Source organism: Danio rerio, chromosome 2 (assembly GCF_049306965.1).
Source record: "Danio rerio strain Tuebingen ecotype United States chromosome 2, GRCz12tu, whole genome shotgun sequence".
In the NCBI taxonomy this organism is placed as follows: Eukaryota; Metazoa; Chordata; class Actinopteri; order Cypriniformes; family Danionidae; genus Danio; species Danio rerio.
This window is the reverse complement of record NC_133177.1, coordinates 40,641,746-40,659,865: the sequence shown is the minus strand read 5'-3', so window position 1 is coordinate 40,659,865 and position 18,120 is coordinate 40,641,746. Positions and strand designations below refer to the sequence as shown.

General features: G+C 35.5%; 1 protein-coding gene across 6 annotated transcripts in view; it reads left to right on the top strand.

The window, feature by feature from the left end:
• insra (insulin receptor a) overlaps positions 1 to 18,120 on the top strand; it is a 105,492-nt gene that overhangs the window by 10,696 nt on the left and 76,676 nt on the right. The window contains exon 1 of one of the 6 annotated variants that reach the window (XM_005171260.6): positions 9,764 to 10,850. The exons of 4 other annotated variants lie outside the window; for them this stretch is intronic. In XM_005171260.6, the coding sequence (XP_005171317.2) occupies positions 10,775 to 10,850 (76 nt within the window). In that variant the 5' untranslated portion in view covers positions 9,764 to 10,774. 6 annotated transcript variants of the gene reach the window in all.

Sequence of the window (18,120 nt, the reverse complement as noted above, 5' to 3'; positions counted from 1 at the left end):
AAAAGAAGATTCATTTGAAATCTACCTTCTGCCATTTCTCCACATGATTTACTAGAAGTCAAGTTTTGCTTGTTGCTCTTACAACTGAGATCGAGGACAAGACTTTTGTCATGTTGTGTACATAAAGAGACTTGAGAAAGATTTTAGGCTATGGCCAAGCTTTTTCTTTAAGAAGTTACATTTACATTTAGATATATTTGCATAAAAAGTATTTCAACTCTTAAACATATTTTCATTTTATTTCAGCTTCAAAACACATTTTATATTCCTCTAAAGCAAGGATTTGAAAGGATACGGGTTTGAAAGACAGTAAGGTGAGCAAATGATTATGTAATATTTAGTTTAATATAAAAACATGCAATTATTTCAGATATTTATTTTTAAAATGTAATGAAATAAAACTATTTAAAAAAACTGCCAGGAGGCGGCGGTGAATATCTAAAAAATAATCCGTTGAAACTTATTCAATCTATTCTTTCAAATGACTGATTTGTTGAACAATGATTCTCTGTACATGATTGGCATGTTGAATTATGGATTTGTTGAAAGCAGATTTACTTATCTGAGAGGCACAGCAATTCTTCTGTGGCGTGGTCTGTAATATTACTGTTGGCAAAACTATGCAAAGCAGATAACATTGTGTTTAAAATCAGAATATTCCTGTATAGGGTACAAAAAGCAATAAAGATCTCATTGTTTATGTGGTATTGCTTTACTATATCATATGATAAAAGTATATGAATACTCTTAGAGAGCATTTTACCTCAGTATCTTGAATTTTAGGAGCTTATTACTGCTTTTTATATTCATTCCCCATACAGTTTGCTACATATATTCCTCAGCAGTCATCTGATATGAGTGCAATGTCATTTTATTGAGGTCATTTTAAATTATTTTATTAAATAAACACTAAATTGACAGCCCTAATTTAATCATATGCCTGCAGTGACTACTTCCCAATTATTATTTTGACTCCAAAAGTACAAAAAGCCTTTTATTGATCCCACAAGTCTTTTAATCTTTAGTCTGTCATAACTAATCCTTAAAAGATGTTAAGTGAGTCTGTTATATTACTGCATTAGCCATGTATTAATTGAGAGGATCTGAGAGACTTTATTCCCACTGCAAAACAGAAAGATCCAGTGTCGGATGTGAGAAGCTCCTGACATCATTTCAATTTGCAATAAAAATAGAAAAAAACATTCACATATAATTTGGATAATGCTTCATGTTCCTTTTTAATCCAAAATGGAATGGAAGGGCAGCAAATTTAATAAAGCAATTAATAGCACATATCCTGTGTTCTTTGCAATAACAAGTGACCAGAGGCGAAAAACATCTGCATTTTGTCTTCATTTTTAGCTCATCTCTGAAATTGTCGTGTTTTTAAATTATTTTATTTTTACCTATGCTGTGCAGTTCCAGCACCATTCAACTAATCCAGCAGACCTCAGGAAGGAATAAATACACTGTCCTATTTTAAAGTATGTAGTCATGGTGACACCAAATATTGTAAAAAGCAGTTATTCAGCTTTAGCCATTTATCCTCAATATTTATCCCATTCATGCAAATTTACTCCTAATATAAATGTTTGGAAAAGCGTAGGAGTAATTTGAGAGGAAATTATGGTATTAAATCAGATCAGACTACTCTGATGGCAAGAAGCACAGACCAGCAAACAGCCGTGTCTAACAGTTGTATAACTGGAATCATATATTAATTTATTTATTGTAAGATTTTGGATTATTGTATGAACACAGAATGGTTGGTGGACAGGTGGATAAATTGATGGAGACATGGCTGGATGCATGGAAAGGATGGGTAGTTGGATGAACAGATGGATGGATGGATGAATGAATGGACGGATGGAATGGGAAGAAGGATGGATGGTGTAGGGATGGATGGACGGATGGATAGTTGGACAAATGGAAGGTTGAAAAGATGAAAGTGGTTAACAGATAATTGGATAGACGGACGGATAAAAGGATAGATAATTGTTTGAACAGATGGATGGATGGACAGATAGAATGGATGGAAGGATGAATGGTGGAGAGATAGATGGATGGATCCATGAATGGATGGACAGATGGTTGGAGGAATGGATACATGGAACCGATGAATGGATGGATGGATGAATAGATTGATGGACGGATCGATGGATGGATGGTGGACAGATGACTAAATGGATGGATGGAAGAATGGACGGACAGATGGTTGGACAAATGGATGGTGTACAGATGAATGGACGGACGGACGGATGGATGGATGGATGGATGGTTGGTTGGACAGAGGGAATGGATGGATGGATGTTGGACAGATGGATGGATGAATAGATAGATGGAAGGATGGATGGATGACGGATGGTTGAACGGATGGATGGTGGACGGATGAATGGATGATGGACAGATGGATAGATGAATAGATTGATGGAAGGGTTGATGGATGAATGATGGATGGTGTACAGCCGAATGAATCGTGTACAGATGAATGGACTGACGGACGGATGGATGGTTTATTGGTTAGACAGATGGATGGCTGTAACATAATCTCATGCCTATTTTACTTTAGTGTCTAATTGATATGAAAATGTTTGATGTCATTCATACATTTCAGTATGATTTGCTCGTCCCCATGTACGGTCCAGGTTGAGGGGGCATACTATTTAAAAATGAAATCTTATGAAGTATAAAAATTAGTCACATCGCCACCAATATGTATATCAGGCTGGACGGACGGACGGACGGACGGACGGACGGACGGACAGACAGACAGACAGACTGACTGACTGACTGACAGACAGACAGACAAATAGATAGATAGATAGATAGATAGATAGATAGATAGATAGATAGATAGATAGATAGATAGATAGATAGATAGATAGATAGATAGATAGATAGATAGATAGATAGATAGATAGATAGATAGATAGATAGATAGATAGATAGATAGATAGATAGATCTCATTTCAGGTAAACTAAACCTGCATTTTTTATTAATATTTAAAACAGAATGTGGTTGTCTTTACTATAGACAGCACTCTGAGCAAAACAGCATCAGCTTTTTATGTTGGTTTTTGTCTGAATCAGATGAATCATTTCAATTTCAGTCCATTATTTTTTTCTCTCTGTGACCAATTTCTAAAAGCTTTTATGCATTTTATGCACTGCATGGGCGTTGGTGTCTCTTTTCACTTGGAGCGGTGACGAAGACAGTTGTTTTCCCTCAGTGTACCTGACATTTGGAAGGGTTTAACGTGGTGTTCCCACACATAATAGTGTCGTTTCTGAGAACAGAGGATGTAAACAGGTTGTAGGACAAGAGGGATTGGGGATGTTATTGTGCCTCCTCCTCTCCCTCATCAGGAAGGGAAGACATCAGTCAGGCCGCATATAGTGCTGTGTGTTTTAGACGTTGCCTGTAGCGGTGTACACACACACAGATGGAAACAGATCTTCTATGACAGAATCAACTAAAAATGAACTAAACTAGTTTTGTGTAATAAGTGCATACGTTAAAGGAAAATGTTGCAGATGAAATACAATTTAGTTTCAACTGGAAGCATTTGTGCTGTAATGTTGATTACCATACAAAATAACAATAATACTATAAATATATAATTTTATACAAATAAAATTATGAGGAGGCACTTGCAATGAATGCAAATCTTTGGACTTAAAAGCAGAAATGTAAAATTTATCACTTGATACATTTACCTAAATTATTTATTCTGTTGAAAGTGTCTGTTGTTAGCTTTAAAGTGTTCCTGTCCTCCCATTTCTTTATAGTCTTATGTTATAATGGTAACAGCTTTGTATAATTGTTTATGCCTAATCAGCAAGGTCATAAGATGTTAAAGAGACCCTATTTTGCGTTTAAAAGGTCATGTAATGGTTTTTGTGCTCTCCAACAACTCATTTGCATGCAAGGTCAAAAACACTTTCATTGTCTTATAATATGCATTTATTTTTACACAACCATCCAAACGACTCCCATATGATTTGTTCAGCGATCCCAACCCATCCTTAGCACAATGCTAATCTGTGCTGATTGGTCCAATGACCCAGTCTGTTGCAGTTAGTAGACTGCGTTCAGCGCGAGATAGAGAGAAATGCCCACCACAGTGTATCAACATTGTTGAAGTTGTCAAGTTACAAGTAACAAAACACAATTAAATGCATATTTTGCAAGCTAGAGAAAACAAGGAGGCAACCATTTTAATCGCACTTAAGTTACTTACTCTTGTGAAATGGAGGAAGAAACTGGTCCATGAATTGTGTACTGTAAAGTTCCTGTCAAGCTCTAACAAAGTCCCATACATCAATTGTCTTTTCTGATCCTTCCTTTAACAAACGGCCGACGTGTCTCCTGTTGCAGGGAAGATTATTGCATAAATCACTAGAAGGTTCACTCATTAATGTTCACTCATCTTCATGATTAACTGGATCCGGCACAAAACATATATTGTATTGTTTTGTGTTGAAACTGATACAAACAGGCAAAAGATCTGGATGAATAACAAAACATTTTAACGACTCTGAGTCAAATCTTTTATTTAAAAAAATCTATACTTTTATCCCCTCAGCTGGATGTTTTCATTCACTTAGAGGCACATTGCACACTGCATGGAAGGTCATTTTCTAAAAGCCATACTAGGAGGTCTTTAATATTAGGTTAGATTTAGGTTGTGACCTCAGGTAACCAAAATTCAATCTTTAACCAGTGTCTAAGGCTGTTCCACAAGGCTGTGTCAGTTCACCTATTCTTTTTACACTTTTTACAAATTAAAGTTCAAGTAAGCATTCACAGAACTTTATTTTTAAATATTCCGCTGACACAGCCATACTGTTTACTTTATGAGAATGATGATATTGGTGTTATCTATCAGTCAGAAATTAGTCACTTCGTTGAGTGGTGTGATAGAAATAGGCTAAAAATAAATACTAAGAAAACAGACGAGATGGTATTTGACCCAAAATGTATAGGTGACCATCGTCAAGTGGTTGTACATGACCATCCTCTTACTCAGTCAGAAACCTATAAGTACTTGGGCATTTACATCAACAGTTCTTTCACATGGAAAACACACATTGAGTGGGTTTGTTCTCGTTTACACCAGAGGTTGTATTTTTTTTTACGGAGGTTGCTTCTTTTTGGAGTTAACAAGGAACTCATGATTTTGTTTTTAAAGCAGTACTCGAAAGCATTGTTAGATATGGTATCACAGTGTGGTTCGGCAACCTATCTGTTCAGTGTAAATCTAAATTATTGCATCTCTTAAAGACAGCATGGAAAATTGTTGGGCACAAGGAATATTTTAATCTTCAAGTCTTATGTGAGAAATGTGTCCTCAATCAGGTGGAAAGGATTGTGAATGATCCAACTCAATTTTTATTTCCACATTACGAACTGCTTCCCTCTGGTAGCAGATATAGAGTCCCAAAGTGTAGGTTAAACCGTTATAAGAAATCCTTTTCTTATACCTGTTTCAGTGGGTTTATTTAACAAGAGTCTATCTTAATTAGCATTATAAATTTTGTAACTGTTGTATTTTGTATTGTTTTTATTGCTTGTTTTTAGTCAATGTCTGCAGCAATATGGCAATGCCCATAATAAATTACCTAAGTTTTACTACTACTACTAAGGACAACGTAATTTTGACCTATTAATGACGAAGTCAAATAATGTTTATTTTTGGTTAATTTTAGGTTATGTTGGAAAGCCAACATCTTAAACCAACGTCATATAGACATCTTATACTTTTAATTGTCAGATATAGCAACCAAAATCCAGTCTAATAAATGTCATAGTGGTAACTTCCACACAAAGTAAAACTGTAACATGAAAAGATGTTGATATTTGGTTGATTTTAGGTTTGATGCTGGACATTTTAGGTTTTTGATGTTGGGTTCTGACGTCACGCCAATTTTCATTTCCAAACAAAATGCAACGTCCCTATGATATTGGGGTACAAAGTCAATATGAAATCATGTTGACGTCCTGTGCCTGCTGGCTAGGGCTGGGCCAATAAACAATATTATATCGAATCGCAATAAAATTTATATCAATAACAATGATAAGCGCTGGACTTTTTTACTCTATTTTGATCTAAAAGCCAAACATGTTCGGCCACCGAAAATGTATCGACTGAAAATATGTTATGCCGTTTAATGGACCCTCTGATTTTTGTGGCTTCAGTCATTGTTGGTATACTCTTATAAATCTAAAAGCATTAAAAACATTTTCAATCAATATGGAAAATAATGATTGAGACTGAATTTTGGCCATAATGCCCAGCCCTACTGCTGGGTATATTTTAGAAACAGAGTTTATTCACATTTAGGGATCAGCCCCATTCCCAGTAAGTGCTTCAATCATCAACTTTTTCAAACAGAAATCAAAATTGTATGTTGTTGTAATAAACTTTTTTTTCAGTGCTGTTGAATGACTTTAACCTCTACTAAACCCGGAATATACCCTAGTCTTGTTTGACAACTTTTCTGAGCCATAAGGAATGTGCAGCAGCATAAACATATTTATCACCTTGTACAACACGGTTCTGTTTCTTACCAACACAGTTCTCACTGATGGCCAGGATGTGTATGTTTATTGACACAGTCCACACAGTTTTTTTTTTTTTTTTTGTGGTGATCTCTTTCCATCTTAGAGGCTCACAAGTTCAGCAATCAACACAAGTATGCTCAAACTTATATTTCCCCTTTTTTTACTTTCAAAGATTTTCTCCTAGGCCATCCACACCCAAGATAAAAACTGCTGCTACCGTATCTGTGAGCTTCTAATAGCGTTTTATATATGGCACAGGAAATTGTCCTTAAATATTTTGCTCCATGTTAACATGATATTATTGCGTCGTTGCTGCGGATTTGTCGGCTGTATGTTCATGATGCAAATCTCTTGTTTCTGCACATCCCAATGGTGCTATATTGGTGATTGTGGAGGCTGTTTAATATAAGCGTTGAATGTAACAATCTTATGTTATATTAACGAAACTAGATTAATCTCTTTCAACAGTACAACATTCAAACTACGGGTTTAAAATGAGCTGAATCAGCACAATTCTTGAGTTTTTTTCAGACAACTTAATTGTTTTGTTCAATCCACTTAAATTTGTAAAAACTATTAAATTAACTTAATTGATTTGTGTTGTGACAACATGAAGGAACTGTGTGGAAGCCTGCATTTTTACAGAGTAGAAAATGGTGAGGTTGACATTTAAAATAAAAAGTGAAGACAATGTTTCAGTATGGCAAAATAACCACAATGAACGTGAACTGTCATCATTTTGTGAAAATAAACCAGCTGGCAGTGCATCATCACACTTACCAAATTCAATACCAAATGGACATGAAATATTGATTTGAGCCGAAATGATTTTATTATGTGAGATTAAAGAGGCCGCAGGCCATCCACTGAAATCAATCAATCAAGTAGATTGAGCTCAGTACTCTTTGTACCTATCATTAAATTACACAGTATATGGATGTGTTGTGGATTTAACAAGTTTGAAGTAGCTAAATAATGCATATGCCTTTAATAAGACATATTAATATGAAATGATCTGTATATTTCTTTGTATATACACTGTTAAAAATGCTGGGTTACACACAATCAATTTGTGATGTGGCAACATGAAGGAAATCATCCTTTCATTCATTATCCTTTATCTTAGTCACCTATTTGTCGGGGGTCACCACAGTGGAATGAATCACCAACTAATCCGGCATATGTTTTACATAGCGGATGCCCTTCCAGCTGCAACCCATTACTGGGAAACACCCATACACTCTCGCATTCACAGACGCACTCTATGTAAATACACTATGGCCAATTTAGTTAATCCAATTCACCAATAGTGCATGTCTTTGGATTATGGGGGAAACCGGAGCACCCAGAGGAAACCCATGCAAACACCATGACATGGAGACCAGGCCATTTAAGAATTAAGAATTAAGCTAACTTATTAGTTTTTACAAATTTAAGTGGATTGAACATAAAACAATTAGGTTGTCCTCAATAAAACCCTCAAGAATTGGTTTGTTTCAGCTCATTTCAAAAAAGTAGTTTGAGCTAACAGCAAACATCTTTTTTGTGTGTATGTCTGTGCATTGTTTTTCTGTACTATATACATTTACTATGGTAATCAAGGCGCAGATAAAGCAATAGTTCACTCCCTTAAAAATGAACTTTTGGTGTTAATGTACTCACCCTCAGGACATTCAAGATGTTTGTGATATATAGAAGATAAAATAAGCAGATCTGATCCTAATTGTTTCATAAAAGTCAGCAACTACTGGCATTCTGTAAGTCAAAAAACTTCAAGAACAACAACAACAACATAAAGGCAAAAACAAAATTATTATCAATGGCTTGAGATGAGACTCTGAGATCTTAAGAAGCGAAATGAACAGTCTATGCAAGAAACTTAATATTGTTTAAAGAAATATTAACTGGAAGTGTATGGGTGTTTCTCAGTGATGGGTTATGGCTGGAAGGGCATCGGCTGTGTACAACATATGCTGGATAAGTTGGCGGTTCAATCCCCTGTGGCGACCCCAAATTAATAAAGGGACTAAGCCAAAAAAGAAAATGAATGAATGAAATATTTACTTGTAGATTCCTGTCATAATAAACGCACAGGCACAAACTAACACACGAGCTAACTCTCTTTGTTTACTACAGAGTGGCAGCATGCATACTGTATTGTTCATGAAAATGGTTCCTTTACGTAATATTCTGAATGCTGCAACCTATATATTGAACTGACACAGTTTCAGTTTACTAGAACTCCTATGTTAAGCTGCTTTGACACAATCTCCATTGTAAAAGTGCTAGAGAAATAGACAGGAATTGAATATATATGTATGTATATATGTAAATCTGTAAACAGCATCAGCTCATGTGTGAGTTTCCCCATAAATCTCTCTCTCTCTCTCTCTCTCTCTCTCTCTCTCTCTCTCTCTCTCTCTCTCTCTCTCTCTCTCTCTCTCTCTCTCTCTCCAGATTGTTGTGAATGCAATAAAGCCATTTACTGAGGATGTGGATTAAAGGAATTAAGATTTGCAAATGTTCAGTTTGTGGTGAATTGCACAGACTGACTGTTTTGCTCCATATGAATGAATCAAGGAAAGCCATGGGTATTCATTTTGCCTTGCCTGCAGCTGTTTTTTGACTCTCAAAGTACCGCTAATGAAAGCCATTATTATTTAGGTCAATGCATTTCCTTCATTATCATTCTAAGCTAAGCACACAACTTTTAAATATTTATATTTTTATTATTCTTTAAAGAACATGCAAAATACCAAGCAAACAATAGTGAGAAAATCTTATTACAATTCCAAAATAGGTCTAAATAGGTGAATAATTATTAATTTATTACAACAACAAACCTTAAATAACAAATATAAATTAACAATGCAGAAAAAAGAACTAAAAATAAATAAATAAATAGACGATAAGACAGACAAATAATTAATTAAATAAATAAATAAATAAATAAATAAATACATAAATAAATAGAGCACACTCCTTAACGAAAAAAAACTTCAAAAGTATTGATCAACATCACAATATTATCAGCCAAAAGCTCAACGTCTCAATTCCCACAAAAGGGCAAGTATTTAGCACTAAGCAGCAGTGAGACGTGTAGTAGATCTGAGTGTTCGCTCTCGCTCCGGCACTCCAGTCCGTGTTTCGCGTGTGTCCGCGCTGCTTCTCACAGCTCTTGTTTACTGGCGCAAAGACAGAAAAGAAGATCCTTGGAGAGAGTGGATATGTTACTGCACTTGCTACAGCCAGCGTGGGGACAAACAAAATATTTTTCCATTCTTTTTCAACTAGTTTTTCCGCGGGAGTGTTAAAGACAATAAATTGTCCTCTGCGGAAACGGCTCGCTGTGTTGTATTGATCTGTGAAGCAACACAAGTGCTCGCCAGCAACGCGACGTGGAAAGACTGCATGTGGAGCTTTTGGGGTGGAAGTCTCGCGGAAATCTCAACGTTTGTCTTGTTTTTAGCATTCAGAGCCTGTGCTGTTCACAAGGCTCGCCGTGAGAGGAGGAACAGTACGAAGGAGACACCGCGTGTAGTCCGGTGACCCGTGAACGGTGAAAGCTCGCAGTCAGCAGAGACCTGGAATAAATACAAACTCAAATCTGCCCAGTGTGAAGCCTGAGAGTCTTGAACATTTCGACAGAGCCATAACTGCAATGTGCAATTTTCTAAACGGTTTATTTTACCGTAATAACTTTTGTATCTGAATAAAACAGTCCATCGAACACAACAACAGAAAGTCTCTTGTAAACTCTATTGATTACTTCGGCCTGCGCTCTGTGTGCGCAGCCATTCCACATCGCCAGCTTTTTTACCCCATTTTTTCGCCAGGCTTGGGACAAACTGCGCAAGTGCTGGACAAATACATTCAAGCTATCCGAAATGATGCGGCTGCTCATTTTAAATTATGCTTTATTCGTATGGATACAGTAAATGAAAGTCGCGGCCACGCGCTGTCATTAGCTTAGCGCTCGTGCGCGTGTTCATATCAGCATCAGTCTGTGCGCGCGACAGCAGAGCGGATTGAACACGTTGAACTTTCCTCTCCGCCCATTTTTTCAGAGGGGTGGGTGACAGGGTTCTTTTCTTTTTAATTTTTATCCTTCTAAAAACAACACCGGACTAATAAAACTGATCGTTACCCACAAGAAGACAAGTTCGGAGGGGATTTTTGGACCGACTTTCGGCTTTACCGCGGGTCAAAATGCGGCTGCGGACTTTGATTGTTTTGGTTGCGTCTGTCTACACTGTTTGCAACTGTCAACAAACAAATGGAGAAAGTAAGTGTAACTTAACCGCTGTTTTGTCTTTAATACTACATGATACTACACGAGTCTGTCTGTTGAAATGTTAATCCACAAAGCACCCTGCAACGCGAAAAGGGGATCGTGGATTTTGACCACTGTCACACATTTGCTAGAGCAGAGCCAGACATGAGGGCACTGCAGTGAAAGGGACGAAGAAATCCCATGTTGGGTCGTTTTGATTGCGATTAAACGTTCCAAACTGCCTTTAACGACATGGTCGGTTATCCGGACTGTGTGCATTGCCCCCAAGCCAGATTATCGACCGTTTGAGTACAACATTGATCTATTTGTAGCCCGAACTGGTTTTCAAGTTCAGCCAGGCCCGTGTTTTATGCAGCCATTTGTAGCCCTGACAGGAGCTGCAAGAGGATTTTAAACCCTAATCTGATCAGTCGAGACCTCTAGTGCTGTCTTCTTTTAATTTATTTTGCGAAGAAATCATAAAATATAGCAGGATGTCTGTGATCATTTCTTTATGTATGGGAAGTGTACTACTTTGGCAGCAAACTAGTTTTTAAGCTCTCTAATGTCCTTTAAAATTTATTAAAACTGTTGCAGATATCAGCAGGCTTGTCTACACACTTTACTCATGCACTAATAGTTTGAATTGTTCTGTGAACATTGGAGCAGTCGATCAGGAACATCTGATCAATAAGTCTTTATTTATCAGTCACTTATTTCAGTCAGGTAGTCTAGTGGAAAGACTGTTATGAATAGATGTTGAGGTATAGATTTATACTTTATCTGTATCATTGATTGAAATTAGATTGTGCTCCTAATGTAAACAAGTTTTATTCTGACTTGAATGATTAATGTGGATAAATAACTTTTATTTTGGTGTTACTGCTCTATGTAAACACCCAGCATACTATGCATTGCTAAACATGCTATGTGCATGCTGCTAATTGTGTTAATGAGTCAGTAGAGATTTTAATAGTTGCGTAATTAGGTACCACTTGTTGTTTTGTTTTTAAGTGCTCTTGGAAAACTTCCTGCAACAGCTAAATAAATATAAGCATGCTTTTGACACACTTGGCTGTGTTCAGTTCTAAACAAAACACTGGCTTCTTATCAGTTCATCCAACAAATTAGTTAACTTTTTTTTTAAGTTTTAAAATACTGTAGTTTTTTTGGCTACATTTTACTCTTGGAATGCAACTAATGAAATGCGCAACGCCACATGGTATTACGATGAGAATTGAGGATAAATCTTTATTTGTTGAGTTGTGAGCCGTGCTAAACCCAAAGCACATTTTTCTTATCTTGTTGCTCTGCAGATGTCTAAATATAGACTTGTTTTGGATGAAATTTATGCATTCAAAGTTCTGCCAGTTTCCATTTTGAGACTCGGTTCCATGTGTCTGACGCTTGGGCTACTGTATCTTAGAGCAGTATGTGGACAAACCATGCTAGTTTTTAGATTAAGCATTACATTTACCTTGGAAAACAAATAAACAAGCACTTCTGTCTGTAATAATTCTATTAATCAGTCTTATTTTATAACACACTAGCTCTGTTTCAGAAAATATCTATATTTGTTATTCTAAATATAATTCCTCTTTGTTACTCAAAATGTTGCTCGTGTATGTTTTCCATATCTGCAATGAAATTGGACACACATGCCTGGCTTATATCCAGGTAATGCGAAATCTTGTATTTAAAGCGTGTTGCGTCTTTGTGTCATTGCATAGTTTTTATTAGTAGATAAGTAAACACCTGAGGGTGCATGCCACCTTTTTTTTCAAAACTGAAAATAAAAGATTGAGTAATATAATGAAACCAGTTTGTGCAAGATTTTAAAGGCAGATCGAACATAAACAAGTTGTGTAATTGCTAAGTCGGCCCCCTTCTCTCTCAGACTTGTAGTGAACCACTGTAGGGAAGAGTGAAACTATTTTGGGGCCTCAGTTTAGCCTCGTCAGGGCTGGAAATCTGCTCTGAGATCAGTTCATCTTGGAACGTTTATTAATGCAAAGTTTAGTCACTGTGTTACGTGCAGCAGGATTGAAACGTCTGAGCACACAATGTTGTATTTATTCTATTTTAATACATTTAATCCACATGAAAATCTCAGCCTAACATTTTGACTGAGAAACTAAATCAAAATGATTTAAAAAGTGTTGACCGCAGCAGAGAAACTGTGAAATCCCCATGTAAAACCTGATGATCATGTTCTTAAGCTTGATCTGAGAATTATTCAGTCTGAACATCTGACCTTTTGTTAAAAACAGCTCAATATTACACGTTTCCTTATTTGATTATAGCTTTTTAGAGATTCAGGATCTTTTAATTTTCTATTCAGTTTCGTTAATACTTTTTCTGTATAAAATGTTTCATGTAATGTTGAAATGTTGTAATATGGCTACAAAGGTTTCATACTGATTTAAATATAGCAAGGAATCTTTACTATTTAGGTTATAATCCGTGTCAATAACTAAAACTTGCTTTATTTCTAGATTTAAATTCATTTCACATCCCAGTTTTTTTCAGCATGGTCTTTTTGCACATTTGAATTTTATTTGCTTTCACTTTATTAATTGTAGAGGGAATTTATTTTGTCCAAGCAGCACACATCACAATAAATACAGTTAAATGCCATAAAATAACAAATAAGATGATTTATAAAAAACCACAGTGTAATTAAAATCTTAGTTCTGAGCTTTACATGCATATATAATATATACACACTACCGCTCAAAAGTTTTGGGGTAAATTTTTTTTAATTCATGATTTTTTTAAAGAAAATTATTCTGTTCATCAATGTAAAAAAAGTGTTAAATTGTTAAATATTTATTAGAATTTTAGCTTTTTTATTGTGTTGTTTCAAATGAAATGAATACTTCAGTCATTATTGCTTTTATTACTATCACCAATAATAATAGAAATAATAGTTATAGTAATAATAATTAATATTAGAGTGATTTTTTTTAAGGTTCATATGACTGAAGACTGGACTAATGATGCTGAAAATTTATCTGTAAATTACTGGAATAAATTAATTTATTCATTAATTTTCTTGTCGGTTTAGTACCTTTATTAATCCGGGGTCGCCACAGCGGAATGAACTGCCAACTTATCCAGCTCGTTTTTACGCAGTGGTTGCCCTTACAGCCGCAACCCATCTCTGGGAAACATCCACACACACGCACACACACGCACACACACACACTCATACACTACGGACTATTTAGCCTACCCAATTCACCTGTTCTGCTTGTCTTTGGACTGTGGGGAAACCCACGCAACCGCAGAGGGAACATGCACACTCCACACAGAAACGCCAACTGAGCCGAGGTTCGAACCAGCGACCTTCTTGCTGTGAGGCGACAGCACTACCTACTGTGCCACTGCGTCGCCGCTACTGGAATAAATTATTAAATTAAATTATAAACAACTTTTGAACAGTTATTTTGTAGTGCAATAACATTTCACAATTTTACAGTTTGTACTGTATTTTTGATTAAATAAATGCAGCTTTGGAAAGCAGGATAAGCTTATTTTTAAACATTTAAAAAGCCTACTGACCCCAAACTTTTGACCGGTAGTATGTTTTTTTTTATGTAATATAAATATATATTAAATAATAGTTAATATAAAATGTACAAACATTTCATTATGCACTTTTTTACCTAAATGCAATATACAAGAAATATTCTTTATATGTATTCTGTCCGCAGTTAAATAAATGCTGAAATAAATATGTAGCTTACAATTGTACTAACTCGGGCTGTGCAGTATGACAGTATATTGACTTTATTCTTCGATGCGAAAGTGTGCTCGTTTTTGCTATTGTTTTAGAACTTCAGATTCAGTCACGTATATGGGAGAAATGACAAGGAAATTATAAAAGGAATAAAATTGTCAAACTGCTTGCTCTACAAACAAGTGTTCACATGACTACAAACAAAGCAGAATCAATAAGTAAATATCAGTTTGCAACATCAAGCAGCATAACAAGCTGTTTTTAATGTCTAAAAGTCAATGGAATTGAACGAGACCGGAAGTCTCGAGCCAAAAAGTTTAAAATGGTTGCCGCAGAATGAAAATCGTACCGTACAAGAATACTGCAAAATGTTAATAAGTGGATGTGGCAGCATGCGTGGTTCTGAGAAAGATGCTCCATGGCAGTGTTGCCAATTCCTTTTTTTTTTTTTTTTTTTTTATCACCGTTTCAATATTTCTACAAGAATTGTGATTGTTTATATTTTGTATTTTTGAAGGAAAACATTTTGTTTCCATATTTCTTTTTTTCATATTTAAGTTTTGTTTTGCTGTTACTTACTTGGGATATATTTTATATCTGTGAGAAGATGTTACTTCAGAAATGTTTGTGATTAATAAGATCTGTCCACATAAAAAAGATCATGTTAAGGCTGGAAAATTATTCGAGAAGTAATCGAATTGACATTCAGAACCAATAAATGATCTCATTTTTACATGTAATTTTTTTTCGTTACTTTCCTAACACCTGTGGAGTCATGTGTATTTTGAAGTGAAGTAATGCACACTTCATTCAAAAATCTCTTACTTGTAATATGTGAGCATATTTACTGTACAAAACTAATCAGTGAGGGCAAAAAAATAAATAAATTATGAATACATTAAAATTATCATATATTAATTGTAATTGAGTGAAAGTTAATCAAGGTTTTGATTTTGGGCCAAATCACCAGCACTAGATCATGTCCTTCGGATTCAAGCTCATTTTTTGTTAAGCCCTTTTTTCTATATTTTCTGTAATAATACCACCTTTATAAAAACTACCTCATGAAACATATCTTACCATGAAATAAACTTTCTCAAACTATGAAAAAATTTTTGGACATACCGTTCAGCCCTTGTACTGACAAATGTCTGCAAGTGTATAGTTGTACTGCCCAATCCATCTCCCCATTAGTCAATCCACCTGTCTCAAAGTTTTTATTTCCCCAAACAAATAGTACAGCCGTCACTCTTAACATTCTTCTGTCAGTCTTGTCTCTTTACAAACACAGATGACAGCATAATTCATGCCTCTGCAGACTACAACCGAAACCCATCAACTTAATCACCTGCCTGGTTGCATTGCTAATATCCAAAAAACAGGTTGTGTGTAATTTTGTAATTGCTACTTTCAACCTTGTCGAGTCCCGGCTGTCATGATGACACGGCCACTGAAGCAGTGAGAAATCATTTCAGATGTTTTGGCCACACCCTGCAGCCATGTCACTTCATGCGTTTTCAGATCTCACATCTCCTTTTGTTTCCTGATTGGACACATTGTCAGGTTTTATTATAATCCCACTTATGATCACCTCATTCGCTCTGAGTGCTGGACGATTATTATAACCTCCCCCTAAAGACAACAGCCTGTTACTTGTTCTGTCTGTCACCAATATTCAGGTGGTTTCATTTTCTCACAACAAGGTAGTTATTTAGTAACTTAGTTACTTAGTGTAGTTTATTTTGCTGTATCATTGTGAGTAATTTATGAAGAATGTTGCAATACGTCTGATTGTGTCATGTCTTCTCAATGTTTATTCATTATTTGCGTTCAGGGCTTATGTATTAATACTCATTAATACTTTGAGACGATTACGAAGCTGTAACTGCTTCGGCTTTTTGTATTATTATAAAATTGACACAGCGGGATTATTTTAGATTTAAATGCTTCTATTGTCTGAGATTTGTCAGCTGAGTGTTTAGCCATTCTCAGGAAATGGCCAAAGCTATATTCTTTTCTGCCTTTTTTATTAGAGGAAAATGTTTGTATTTCCCGTTTCCATATATTTTTGTAAAAATTTGCTTTGGCTGACTTAACACTAACATTTTTAGTTTGTTTAATTTTGGTATTAAATTGATAAAATAAAAATCAATTAAGAACTATTTTAAAAAGGAAATGTTTATATTGATAAGTAGCTATTTAAATGGTTTAGAGTACCATCCTTTTGATTTTATTTCAGTTAAGGTGTTTTATTTACAGTAACAAAAATGCTTTTTGATTTGGTTACTATATATGAGCAATTCCAGCGTCATGGATGTGACATTTGCTGTAAAAACTCAACACATAAATTGACAGAGAAAGTATATGTTAACATTATATTGAACATTTTTATTATATTTTCTAGAGCAACTAGCCACAGAGTTATGGGAGCAGAAAAATATCAATCTGTAAACGTGTTTTGTACTTTCAATGAGGAAAATAAGCATGCATTATGGATGTGACAAAAAAGTCTGCGAGTTTACAGTATACAACACACTTTGTAGAAATTATGTGAATTAAACTGCACAACCCAGAAGAAATAATGCTAATCAAAAGGATTAGAGTCGGCTCTCTATAAAACAAAAATGATTGGTTTTATTTTATTTAATATTTTCACATTTCTGAGGAAAAAGTGTCATTATGGATGTGCATCTCTCTGTTATGGATGTGACGCATGTGAAATTACCATTTGTGTGACTTTGGTAAATCAAATAGAATAGTTTGAAAACATTGACAGATGCATTTTTGAGTATTTTTAAAGTACTGTAAAATACTTGCTTACACAAAAAACCCAGAAATGGTTTCCATATTTTGGTAAAAACTTAATTTTTTTTCATGGCAAGGTTGACATTTGCACGGAATTGCTCATATGCTGTTAGGGCTGCATGATATGTTTTATTATCTGTGAGATGTTACTTTAGAAATGTTTATATTAATAAGATCTGTCCACATAAATTGTGAAATGCGACATACATTTCAATTTGTTGTTCATCTAAACTTCTGTTTTGTTTACTATATTCATTTATACATTTTTTTTTCGGCGTAATCCCTTTATTAATCTGGGGTCGCCACAGTGGAATGAACCGCCAACTTATTCAGCACATGTTTTACACAGTGGATGCCCTTACAGCTGCATCCCAGCTCTGGGAAACATCCATACACACTCATTTACACTACGGACAATTTAGCTTACCCAATTCACCTGTACCACGTGTCTTTGGACTGTGGGTGAAACTGGAGCACCCGGAGGAAACCCACGCGAACACGGGGAGAACATAAACTCTACACAGAAATGCCAGCTGACCCAGCCAAGGCTCGAACAGCGACCTTTTTGCTGTGAGGCAACAGCACTACCTACTGCGTCAACGAAACAAATGAAACTAAATTTTAGACATACCGCCAGCCCTAGTACTCAGATGTCTGCAAGTGTAGCTGTACCCCTAATCCATCTCCCCATTAGTCAATCTGTTTGTCTTGAAGTTTTTCCGCTATAAATATTGC